Here is a 12,927-nt window from a genome sequence, read left to right as displayed (position 1 = left end):
TCGAGGGTTTTACATTCATCCAGGGGAGCCTCCGCCTTGAAACTGCGCTTTCGAAATGTCTCGAGCTGAAAGTTGTCTGTTGTCTCCGAACTAATGCCGCCTTCTTGTAGTACGCAGTAATTCTCGTCTTTCTAGCCTTCCCTTCAGTTAATTCATACTGTTGCTTTTCAGTCTCATCAGCATAGAAATGTTAGTCTTACGATCAGCTGCAGTAACAGCAGAACCCTTCACCTTCTTATCAAAATCAATTGTGTTTTAGGACTATATTTTAAACAGATATATTATTCCGTTCATGAAATACATCGTAGATTGGTAAGAGTAAAATTACTTTTACTTCTGTACGCTCCAATACGCCGCCCCCTTCCCCCTCCCCCCTGCAACCCCGCAGGAGCCCTCTTCTGTTAGATGGGAAACAAGATGTGCGTTAGTATTTTCTGACGGAAACTACAGAAGAGCCAGTGCATACTATCATTTTTTTCCATTCTGTACCCGAGATGGTATAGTGGACTGTTTAAGAACCTGCCAGTTCAATTGTTGAGCCTTAGCACTATTCAGCCAAATACCAGGATGTCTGGTAGTGTTGTAGAGCGTTCCCCAACTGGAAATAAATGGGAGGGGATTACCAGTTTTGGTATTTGCCACCCAATAGAGAGAAATCTTATGAAATTAGGGATTGGAACCATGGTGAGTAAAACTGTATATCGCCCTAAACGAACATCAGAAGTAGGTGTATGTGTTCGCAATTGGGAATAAATCGGGAGCGGATTACAAACTGCTGCACTTGTCTTACATCTATGAGAAACCTCGAAAACCTTGGTTGGGTCGGGGATCATCAGATAGTAAAGGCAATGTCTTGTTGATTTAGCGATCCTTCTCTGTCTCTCGCCATCTGTACGAGTTGGTTGTAGTTGCTGCACTTTGTAATATGCACGTGCAGAACCTGCCCCTTGATTTTTTAGGTAATTTCTTTGCAAGAAATCTGTTATGTCTAATTAATTCGCCATAGGTGGCGAACGTACGCGAGGATCGAATGGCTGCCGATAAAAGCCGTCTCCTTCCTTATGACCATCATGAGGTAGTCAGTGCAATCTCTTGTCTTGGGTTAGGGAAACTGAACCAGAAGGCGGACGAATCTCGCTGAGGATCAATGGAAATGGACTGGGGGAGGCAAGGAGGAACCAGCGCAAAGTCCTTAAGGATATCTCAAGCTCTGTAGCCAAAATGAACAGAAGGGACGCCCAGGGGATTGAAATTATGATTTGTTTCGGATAGAGTTAAAAGCAGGAAATTTGAATCAATGAGTGAGAATTGGCATTCAGAATAATACTGCCTGGTTTCTCACGAATAGACAGATATGAAATGAGTATGTATTTGTGTAGAGTGATATACAAAGCACTAGTGCGAAAATTGGATAGTTTCAGATACAGGTTGATTGAACATCTGATCTGCTGAAAGCTCTGCATCCCCACCAGCCTGGCTCTGTATATGACAGTTAAAGTTTTCTGATCGAGTGGAAGGTGTTTCAAGAAAAGCTGTTAAGCGTGAACTCGACAAGAACAAATGCACAGAAGCAGTTCGTCCAACGCGTCGGTTGAACATTTTACACTACTGGTCATTAAAATTACTACACTAAGAAGAAATGCAGATGATAAACGGGTATTCATTGGACAAATATATTATACTAGAACTGACATGTGATTACATTTTCACGCAATTTGGGTGCATAGATCCTGAGAAATCACTACCCAGAAGAACCACCTCTGGCCGTAATAACGGCCTTGAAACGCCTGGGCATTGAGTCAAACAGAGCTAAGACGGCGTGTACAGGTACAGCTGCCCATGCAGCTTCAACACGATACCACAGTTCATCAAGAGTAGTGACTGGCGTATTGTGACGAGCCAGTTGCTCGGCCACCATCGACCAGACGTTTTCAATTGGTGAGAGATCTGGAGAGTGTGCTGGCCAGGGCAGCAGTCGAACATTTTCTGTATCCAGAACGCCTGTACAGGACCTGCAACATGCGGTCGTGCATTATCCTGCTGAAATGTAGGGTTTCGCAGCGATCGAATGAAGGGTAGAGCCAAGGGCCGTAACACATCTGAAATGTAACGTCCACTGTTCAAAGTGCCGTCAATGCGAACAAGAGGTGACCGAGACGTGTAACCAATGGCACCCGATACCATCACGCCTGGTGGTACGCCAGTATGGCGATGACGAATACACGCTTCCAATGTGCGTTCATCGCGATGTCGCCAAACACGGATGCGACCATCATGATGCTGTAAACAGAACCTGGATTCATCCGAAAAAATGACGTTTTGCCATTCGTGCACCCAGGGTCGTCGTCGAGTACACCATCGCAGGCGCTCCTGTCTGTGATGCAGCGTCAAGGATAACCGCAGCCATGGTCTCCGAGCTGATAGTCCATGCTGCTGCAAACGTCGTCGAACTGTTCGTGGAGATGGTTGTTGTCTTGCAAACGTCCCCATCTGTTGACTCAGGGATCGAGACGTGGCTGCACGATCCGTTACAGTCATGCGGTTAAGATGCCTGTCATCTCGACTGCTAGTGATACGAGGCCGTTGGGATCCAGCACGGCGTTCCGTATTACCCTCCTGAACCCACCGATTCCATATTCTGCTAACAGTCATTGGATCTCGACCAACGCGAACAGCAATGTCGCGATACGATAAACTTCAATCGCGATAGGCTACAATCCGACCTTTATGAAAGTCGGAAACGTGGTGGTACGCATTTCTCCTCCTTACACGAGGCATCACAACAACGTTTCACCAGGCAACGCCAGTCAACTGCTGTTTGTGTATGAGAAATCGGTTGGAAACTTTCCTCATGTCAGCACGTTGTAGGTGTCGCCACCGGCGCCAACCTTGTGTGAATGCTCTGAAAAGCTAGTCATTTGCACATCACAGCATCTTTTTCCTGTCGGTTAAATTTCGCGACTGTAGCCCGTCATCTTCGTGATGTAGCCATTTTAAAGGCCAGTAGTGTATTACCTGCTGCATAGTTGAATCTGCTGCTTGAGAGAGAGAAGAAGTGGTACTCACCAGAGAGCGATCGATGGACTCGAGCGACATGGAGGACCCGTGCAGGGCGAGCACCGGCGCCAGACGGCAGTCGCGCATGCCCGGGTCCATCGTCGTGTTGGGCGAGTCCTGGGGCGTCGCCGCCGTGTGCGTGATGATGGGCGGCTGCGACAACATCTTGCTCTCTGCAACAGGCCGCGGTCGACGGTGCCCTGCAGCATCTCTAGGATACATCAGCTGGACGCTCCCTTTCTCGTATTACTAACGTAATTCTTTACTTCCTTTGAGCCCAATTTTGGTTCGTCACTTGAGTCCCGTGTCACGTGTTGCGTTGGATAAACGTAACCTAATGCTAGTTAAAACTGCAGCTCAGTTGATGGAAAGAATAAGATTTTAGTGTGAGACCAATGCAGCCACATTAGCCTAGGTCCGCCAGCATTTCTGGTTCTAGGAGCCTTAATATTTACAGGTATTACGATGTTGCAGTACCTGTTTGTAAAGAAGGAAGATGCAGGGAACAGGCACTACCGCGATTACTCCCGCTATAAAATACGTGAAATGAACTCTCAGTTGCAAAATGCAGAACTATTACACTCATGCTCAGAAATTAAGGATAATACTGATACATGGTGAAACAACGCTCTGGTGGGCCGTTTGCTGTTTTAAATCACCTCTGGGTATGACCATGCGGTGCATTTGACCTGCGGTCGTCGCACGGTGGTGCTGGCAGCAGTCCACATACGCAGAGGTATGTTGGTACATGTCAGACAACGGTGCAACCAGTAAGTGTGCAGACGCTTTCAGACGTGCTAATGGTGACTGTGTGTTGAAAATGGCTCAAAGAACACATATTGATGACGTTATGAGGGGTAGAATACTAGAGCGACCGGAGGCTGGTCAAACACAGCAGGTCTTAGCACGGGCCTTTCGTGTGCCACAAAGTGTGATCTCAAGATTATGGCAACGATTCCAGCAGACAGGAAACGTGTCCAGGCGCCACAGTACGGGACATCAAAAGTATACAACACGACAAGAAGACCGATTTGTCACCGTCGGTGCCCGCAGACGGCTACGGAGTACTGCAGGTAGCCTTGCTCGTGATCTTACCGCAGCCACTGGAAGAGCTTTCTCCAGACACACAGTCTACAGACGACTGGCTAGACATGGTTTATTCGCCTGGAGACCTGCAAGGTGCAATCCACTGATCCCTGGTCACAGGAGAGCCCGTAAAGCCTGGTGTCAAGAACACAGTACATGGTCATTGGAACAGTGGCCCCAGGTTATGTTCACGGACGAGTCCAGGTATAATCTGAACAGTGATTCTCGCCGGGTTTTCATCTGGTGTGAACCAGGAACCAGATACCAACCTCTTAATGTCCTTGAAAGGGACCTGTATGGAGGTCGTGGTTTGATGGTGTGGGGTTGGATAATGATTGGTGCACGTACTCCCCTGCATGCCTGGCAGAGGAACTGTAACATGTCAGGTGCATCGGGACGTCATTTTGCACCAGTATGTCCACATTTTCAGGGGTGCAGTGGGTACCACCTTCCTCCTGATGGATGATAACGTACGGCCCCACCGAGCTGCCATCGTGGAGTAGTACCTTGAAATAGAAGATATCAGGCGAATGGAGTGGCCTGCCTGTTCTGCAGACCTAAGCCCCATCAAGCACGTCTAGGATGATCTCGGTCGACGTATCGCTGCTAACCCCTATGGCACTTCAGGCATTGGTGCAAGAATGGTAGGCTATACCCCAGCAGCTGCTCGACCATGCGATCCAGAGTATGCCAACTCGTTGTGCGGCTTGTGTACATGTGCATGGTGATCATACCCCTGCTTACGTCGGGGAACATGCGCAGGAAACAGTGGCGTTTTGTAGCACATGTGTTTCGGGACGGTTTTCTCAACTTATCACCAATACCGGTGGACTTACATATCTATGCTCTTAGCGCAAGTTTTGTGTAGTACCACGTTGTGTGGCACCACATTCTGCAATTATCCTTAATTTATGAGCATGAGTGTAGTTGTATAAAGGAATGAAGACAATGAAAATTTATGCCAGACCAGGTCTCGAACCTGGATTTTCCGCTTTAAGCGAACCGTCGCATTTATCGCTCGTCACAACCTGTACTCGTACTTACACGATGTAGCTCCTGTACAGGGGAGCACGTTTTGTAGGGCAATCAGATAATGTGTGTACGAGTACAGGTTGCGACGCAGGAACGATGACATATGAAGTTTGGGTCAAGCCGTGGGTCGGGCACGGATAGACAAAACAGTTAAGGCGACAGCTCGCGTAAAAGAGGGAAATTCGGGCCTGAGACCTGGTATGGCACAAATTTTCATTGTCGCCATTCTCTTTTACAGCTACTTGTTGTTAGTATTCGCAACTACGAATACATTTCGTGTATAAGATTTGTTCGCAGTTGCTCACTTACCTGCGTGCCGCACTTGCTCACCTTTCTGGATGTTGCACTTGGGCTCGCAGTCGTGCAGCAGGTGTCGGCGCCGGTGGCAGCTGTTCTCCTTCTCGCGGTGGCCGTTGTGCTTCGACTTCCTCAGCTCCTCCGCGCTGCGCCACTCGTTCGTCATGCCCTGCCGACACAAACGCCCCTTCTGGTAATGCTTCATTGGTGCAAGACAGTTGTCTGTTAGTTGACACAAAATACACAAGGAGATATTGTGGAACAGTGTGAATAACCAATAATTATAACCATCTGTATGTAATCCATAACAACCACTGTTAAGCAAAAAGGCGTTTAAACACTACTGGCCATTAAAATTGCTACACCACGAGGATGACGTGCTACAGACGCGACATTTAACCGACAGGAAGAAGATGCTGTGAGATGCAAATGATTAGCTTTTCAGAGCATTCACACAAGGTTGGCGCCGGTGGTGACACCTACAACGTGCTGACAAGAGGAAAGTTTTCAACCGATTTCTCATACACAAACAGCAGTTGACTGGCCTTGCCTGGTGAAACGTTGTCGTGATGCCTCGTGTACCATCACGTTCCCGACTTTGATAAAAGTTGGATTGTAGCCTATCGCCATTGCGGTTTATCGTATCGCGACATTGCTGTTCGCGTTGGTCGAGATCTAATGACTGTTAGCAGAATATGGAATCGGTGGGTACAGGAGGGTAATACGGAACGCCGTGCTGGATCCCAACGGCCTCGAATCACTAGCAGTTGAGATGACGGGCATCTTATCCGCATGGCTGTAACGGATCGTGCAGCCACGTCCCGATCCCTGAGTCAACAGATGGGGACGTTTGCAAGACAACAACCATCTCCACGAACAGTTCGACGACGTTTGCAGCAGCATGGACTATCAGCTCGGAGACCGTGGCTCCGGTTACCCTTGAAGCTGCATCATATACAGGAGCGCCTGCGATGGTGTACTCAACGACGAACCTGGGTGCACGAATGGCGAAACGTCATTTTTTCGGATGAATCCAGGTTCTGTTTACAGCATCATGATGGTCGCATCCGTGTTTGGCGACATCGCGGTGAACGCACATTGGAAGCGTGTGTTCGTCATTGCCATACTGGCGTATCACCCGGCGTGATGGTATGGGGTGCCATTTGTTACACGTCTCGGTTGCCTCCTGTTCGCATTGACGGCACTTTGAACAGTGGACGTTACATTTCAGATGCGTTACGACCCTTGGCTCTACCCTTCATTCGATCCCTGCGAAATTCTGCATTTCAGCAGGATAATGCACTACCGCATGTTGCAGGTACTATACGGGCCTTTCTGGATACTGAAAATGTTCGACTGCTGCCCTGGCCAGCACATTCTCCAGATATCTCACCAATTGAAAACGTCTGGTCAATGGTGGCCGAGCAACTGGCTCGTCACAATACGCCAGTCACTACTCTTGATGAACTGTGGTATCGTGAGGAAGCTGCATGGGCAGCTGTACCTGTACACGCCATCCAAGCTCTGTTTGACTCAATGCACGGGTGTATCAAGGCCGTTATTACGGCCAGAGGTGGTTATTCTGGGTACTGATTTCTCAGGAACTATGCCCCCAAATTGCATGAAAATGTAATCACATGTCAGTTCTAGTATAATATATTTGTCCAATGAATACCCGTTTATCATTTGCATTTCTTCTTGGTGTAGCAATTTCAGTGGCCAGTAGTGTATGTTCAAATCAAGTTTGATAACGAAGCAGATTACCTGAGCAGTGACTCTCAGACAGTTAAGAGATGGGTCATTGAAAGTCACCCAGTCACTATCATACAGGCTGAAAGCGTTTAATACTGCTACAGTCTTGAGGAAAAAGAAAAATGTACTATGAATTTTTTTTGGAATCCATCACAATTGCAAGAGTAGTGATTTCTTTGTGGCGACTAGTTTCGGACCGTCACATCCATTTTCAAACCATAACCTTAGACGTAATCGTAATGATACAGTCCTCCAATGTATACACGAGTAATAGATCGCCCGAAACTAGTCGCCACAAAGAAAGGACAATTATCACAACTGTCAAGATATTGGAAAAAAATAAAAATACTTCATAGCCAAGTTACTGGTCCTATCTTCTAGTATGTTAGAACTTTATAAACATACTCATCACGAGAAGACTTCTGTCAGAGGGGCGAGGAGCATGGTAAAAGGAATGTATCCTATGCACATGCGCAACCCAGTAGCGAAGTCCTTGTTGGTAGTTCATGATGGATAGTCGACGCCAGTTAAATACCTACAAGTTGCTACGACTTCTTCTGCCTGTGCCTCCAAAAACTAGTTGCCAGGGTCTTACTTAATTTTATCTTTGAAATTCTACAACAATCTAAAATGATTTATAATGATTTTTGTTTCATCCCAGAGAGTTTTATGTGGGACTTAGTTTGAGGTAATCGAGTCATTTAATGTAGAGGAAGCTGGCAACAAAGTGACGGGGCTATTTCCAAACATTACTTTATTGCTCGTGTACTGCAGAGGAAGTTTCCAATAGAGCGACGGAGTTATTCTCCAACTGTAATTTGCTATAATAAATGACATATTGCTTATGACGAGGTGTCAGAGGGATAAAGTCACCGAGGTTTTTGAAATGGACGCTACAACATGAAGCATGTGAGGAGTGGTGGCTAGAGAAACTGCCATTTACAAATCATGTTTCAAAGAGAACGTCCACATTCTGTGTTCGCCGTCGAGAGGATGGTGTGACCTGATACCTGACACTGGGCGCTTTACCAAGCATTTCGAATCTGATCGAAATTAAAAAGTGCCGTATCGCAACAACAGAATCACGTGGTTGTAGCCGTTTCATGACACGGGGTAGAGTCGGTCAGGCAGAAATCTATGCAGAAGCCGGTTCCTCATTGCAACGGATGAAATCGTGAAGTCACCACCATTCTACATAAAATGACCACAATGTATCAAACGCATGGACCAGACCGTGCCAGAAGCAAAGGCTCTGCAAAATAAATTGCAAATGTTTTGTTCAAAACGACATTTTTTCAATTTTCACCTCATTTGTGTAATAAATGAATAAAACTATCGTACTGTGCTTGCGAATATATCACTTGAGTTTCATGGACAGCTTCAGCGTAAGAAGGAAGAGTTAGGATTTTGCATTACATCGATCATTGACTTTAAGTGATGACTGGAGTATGTGGCATAGTTTGGTTTAATCGAGTCATATAGTGCAGTGGAAGTTGTCAACAAAGTGGCGTAGTTATTTCCAAACAATACTTTGTAGAGAAAGTCACCAACAGAGCGACGGAGTTACCCTCCAACGCTGCTTTGCTCTGATAAGTGACGTGTTACTTATGACGGGATGTCAGAGAGATGAGGTCACCGATTTCACAGCCTGTTCCAGTATGAGTGGCCTGCACGACGTGCTTCTTGTATATGAGTGATCGGCTTTGTTACACTGAGTAGTCTCTCCAGTTCCTGGATCTTTCCGTGTGCGATTTTGTTAGGGGCATCTGTCAAACCATATCCTCTATGGGTTCAGACCACATATGTTACAGGATATTTAAGACTGCCAGACGATAGGAAAATCACGGTCATTTGCCATAACAAGACAGGATGCGCAGCTAGTAGTTTCCGGGAAAATATTGAGTTCTGCGCTAAAAAATGATGGTCGCCATAAGACAAATATTATTTAAAAAACGAAACGAGTACAGTTTTATGATAATGTCAATAATGTGACATCATGAGGTGCCGCGTACTCTGCCAGCCGCCAGCGTCGTTTATGAACCATTTTCGACAACGTGACTCGTTATCTTCACCAGGTGCTACATGAGAGTGCTCATTGGCATCCTTTTAATACTTTTTATTTCCCACTGCTAATGGGTTTGAGTGGGCCACTCGAAAGCGTTTCGCTTTCTTGTTTTGAAATGATACTATAACATAATGGAGTAAATTAGGATTTCCCAATGCAGTGCACGGAGGAGTTACAGTTACCCTTGGGGTTAGCGAATTATTATAAACAGTTTGTCCCAAAATTCGGAAAAATAATATGGATTCTCATTCAATTCCAGTGGACATCAGAATGTGAAGATGCGTTTTGGAAATTAAAAGAATTGTGGACCACTAGTCCAGCGTTAATTTTTCTGTATTATGAGAGGGAATTTGTATGTGACACAAGTAATCATGAGCTTCACTGTACATTAAATAAATAAGCAAATGGAGTGGAGTGGCGTAACGTACTTCCGATGTTATCTATATGGTAGAAAATTTAAGGTAATAACATATCTTGCAGCACTGAAGTGCCTACTGGGGTCGAAAGACCACTCAAGTAGATTGACGCATTGGGCACTGTAGTTTAGTGAAGTCGATTTTGAGGTCACACATCTGTCTTGCGATAATTGCAGGAGTACAGCCCGTCTGCTTAGCTTGGTGGTAACGTGCTCGTCTCCCATGCAAGCGGGCCCGGGTTCTATTCCCGGCCGGGTTGGAGATTTTCTGCGCTCGGGGACTGGGTGTTATGTTGTCCTCATCATCATTTCATTCTCATCAACGATGTGCAAGTCGCCCAATATGGCGTCGAATGAAATAAGACTTGCACTTGGCAGCCGAACTTCCCCAAATAAGGGCCTCCCGGCCAACGATGCCATACTCTCATTTCCATTCTTTTTTTGCAGGAGTATAGGTGACCTCAGTAGGAAGGTCTGTATGTTGCGAAGAGTGATTCACATCACTACAGAGTGGAAAGGCAAGCACCTGACCAGAACTATGGACTATCTGCAACGCAACCACAGTTCAGTGCGCATGACAGGGTGTTACGAAACAAAACGGAACTCAATCTCGTGTTGTAGTTCCAGACACAATGCATGATGAAGTATTGAGACAGGCACATGATAATGTGTTATCAAGCCTTGGGGATTGGAGAACCATGGAATGGCATGTGGAGTACACGAAAGCAGGATGTGGAACAATATGTGAAGAACTGCAACTGCTTGCACAGCAGGTTGAATTGGGCCATCAGGGTATTCCATGTATTTCGCAAATACCAGCACGGTATCGCTATGAGCTGACAATAATATACCATTTTTCGTGGTAAATGAGAATGGTAACTATCCCAAATCAGCAAGCTGTCACAGTGGCTCAGGCAGTGTTGAACAACTGGTCATTGAAATTCAGTGTTGCAGAGATGTTAATTACGGATCAGAGGACCAAATTTATATCGGAATTGAAGAAAATGCCTTGTCATCTATTGCTTTTTCGTTAGTTAAGGACGACTGCATTGCATCTACAGGCGAATGAGAATTCAAATGGTTCAAATGGCTCTGATCTCTATGGGACTTAACATCTGAGGTCATCAGTCCCCTAGACTTAGAACCACTGAAACCTAACTAACCTCAGGACATCACACACATCCATGCCCGAGGCAGGATTCGAACCTGCGTCCGTAACAGCAGTGCGGTTCCGGACTGAAGCTCCTGGAACCGCTCGGCCACAGCGGCCGGCTGAATGAGAATTGAACGAGTACATCAGAGAACAGGGAAAATGTTAAGCCATTGTGTGAAGTGCCATCACAATTACTGGGATACCCTGTCGCCATACAAAATCGCTGCATGTATTTCTAAGGTTCACAAGAGTATGTATCTGTAACCGTATGAGACAGCAGATAGACGGAAAATGTCATCATCATTTGAGATAGTCATGCCTAAAGTAGGGAAAAGTGAGGAGTTGGTAAGAAATTTCGCAAGAACTTTACGGGAAGCAAGTACAAAAAGCCAGTACGAAGGCCCTTGAACGTCAGGAATGTGTGAGACAACGGAGTGTGGAGTTATCTGAATGCTATATAAGACATTATGTAATGTTAGCGAACCCGTACACCCTATAGCGTAAGAAAAAGGAACTCCTCACACATTGTCAGGGTCAATATCAAAAGGGTGAAATGACTTCACTAGTGAATGTAAACCTACAACTATGGTCACTCACACTTGGCACATCCATCCCTTTCAAGGCGCGCCAGACTCTTTATCAGCGTTGCTGGCACCAGTCCCAAAAAGGGAGCAGGATGTAGAAAAGGGAAGAGAATGCAGAACATCGAGCAGACAGTCCCTGCCCCATCTTTCCATACATTTCCTTATGGTTGAGATCTTGCACTGGACGTTAAAAGTGTCATAGAATCGCCTGGCCATTGAGAAATGAGATTTGGAGGGTGGAAGAACAGAGGGAATATCTATTAATCAGTGTCGCCTATGATCATTTTCGGGAATGCCTAGAGCAAGCCATGGATTTGATTCCCCACACTCAGAGGAGATGGAATCAGCGATAGATAGATGCGGAGGTTCGATTGTTGAAAACTGTGGGAGGAACAAACGACAGCGACGATGTAAGACAGGTAAACGATACACTGATTCCCGTACTGGGGGAAACGGAAAATATCAGAGTCCTGGCAGACTGGCATAACCCAGCTGGCAAACTTGGAACAGGAGTGCTGAATAACACTAGGTTGCCATGGGGGTTAACAGGAGAGGGCTGATTGTGTATGGATGACAACCAGTTCGATGAATCGGATTCCGAGCGTGTTGCAAACCGAGACGGACCTATTGGGTGCCCAGTCTTCCACGGCAAGGTTGTACTGTTTAGTTATAGAAATCAGCACCTGCTCCAAGGAGGGACAGGCAAAGAGTACAAACGCTTGAGATTAGGGGGCAGCGAGATGTGCTGAATGGCATAAAGTACAACATCTCAGGATGGACTCCCTGACTTACTGCAACAATAACGGAGGTTACCGCTCTGAACATAACATATCCACCACTACATCTGTCCGACAATCCTTTGAGTACTACCGGGTAAGGACTTGACTTTCTTGAATAATCGCTTGGATCCCACATTACTCAATTCTCTGGACGAGCTTAAGCATCCCAGAAGAGGCGCGTTAGTGCAGAACGTATATTTCATTATATCCAGCAGTATCGCAGCAAATACCAGTACACGCTCATATTGATCGGGCATCATCTTCATCCTGCGTACAACGGAGAATAATCCACCTTCCTGAACTTTCATTCTGTCACTTACCGACCGAGTGGCGCGTCCCTAAGATATAAATAGTTATAGAATGTACCATTATCCGTACACCAGGTGCCAGAGTGTACAAAGGGCCGTCAGTGCAAGAATTATAAATAAGAATGTAAGAGAATGTAAATAGTACTCTGCAAATGTGGTTCACAGACGTAGCAGCAGTCTTGGATTCAATGGATCAAACTTCTAAAGGGGGATGAGTGTTGTGGCTACATAATGCGTGTTCGAGGCGAGCAAGCTAGCTATCTGTGAAAACTTGATGCCAGGACTGAAATACTGGTGAGGCGGAATGGTGCAAGACTTGGCCTAATGCTACGCCGCTTCGGTCTCCAAAGTGGGCGAAGGTGGGGTCCTGTCACAGCAGAGCTGGACAAATCCACTGTA

The 12,927-nt window shown here is 46.1% G+C and overlaps 1 protein-coding gene across 1 annotated transcript in view; it reads right to left on the bottom strand.

The window, feature by feature from the left end:
• LOC126234906 (voltage-dependent T-type calcium channel subunit alpha-1G) overlaps nt 1–12,927 on the bottom strand; it is a 790,867-nt gene that overhangs the window by 196,204 nt on the left and 581,736 nt on the right. Inside the window, exons 18-19 of the mRNA XM_049943646.1 lie at nt 5,506–5,641; nt 3,067–3,230 (exon numbers count right to left, since the gene is read on the bottom strand). Coding sequence (XP_049799603.1) covers nt 3,067–3,230; nt 5,506–5,641 — 300 coding nt within the window. The remainder of the gene's footprint in view (nt 1–3,066; nt 3,231–5,505; nt 5,642–12,927) is intronic.

Source organism: Schistocerca nitens, chromosome 2 (assembly GCF_023898315.1).
Source record: "Schistocerca nitens isolate TAMUIC-IGC-003100 chromosome 2, iqSchNite1.1, whole genome shotgun sequence".
In the NCBI taxonomy this organism is placed as follows: Eukaryota; Metazoa; Arthropoda; class Insecta; order Orthoptera; family Acrididae; genus Schistocerca; species Schistocerca nitens.
This window is presented reverse-complemented; position numbering and strand designations above follow the sequence as displayed.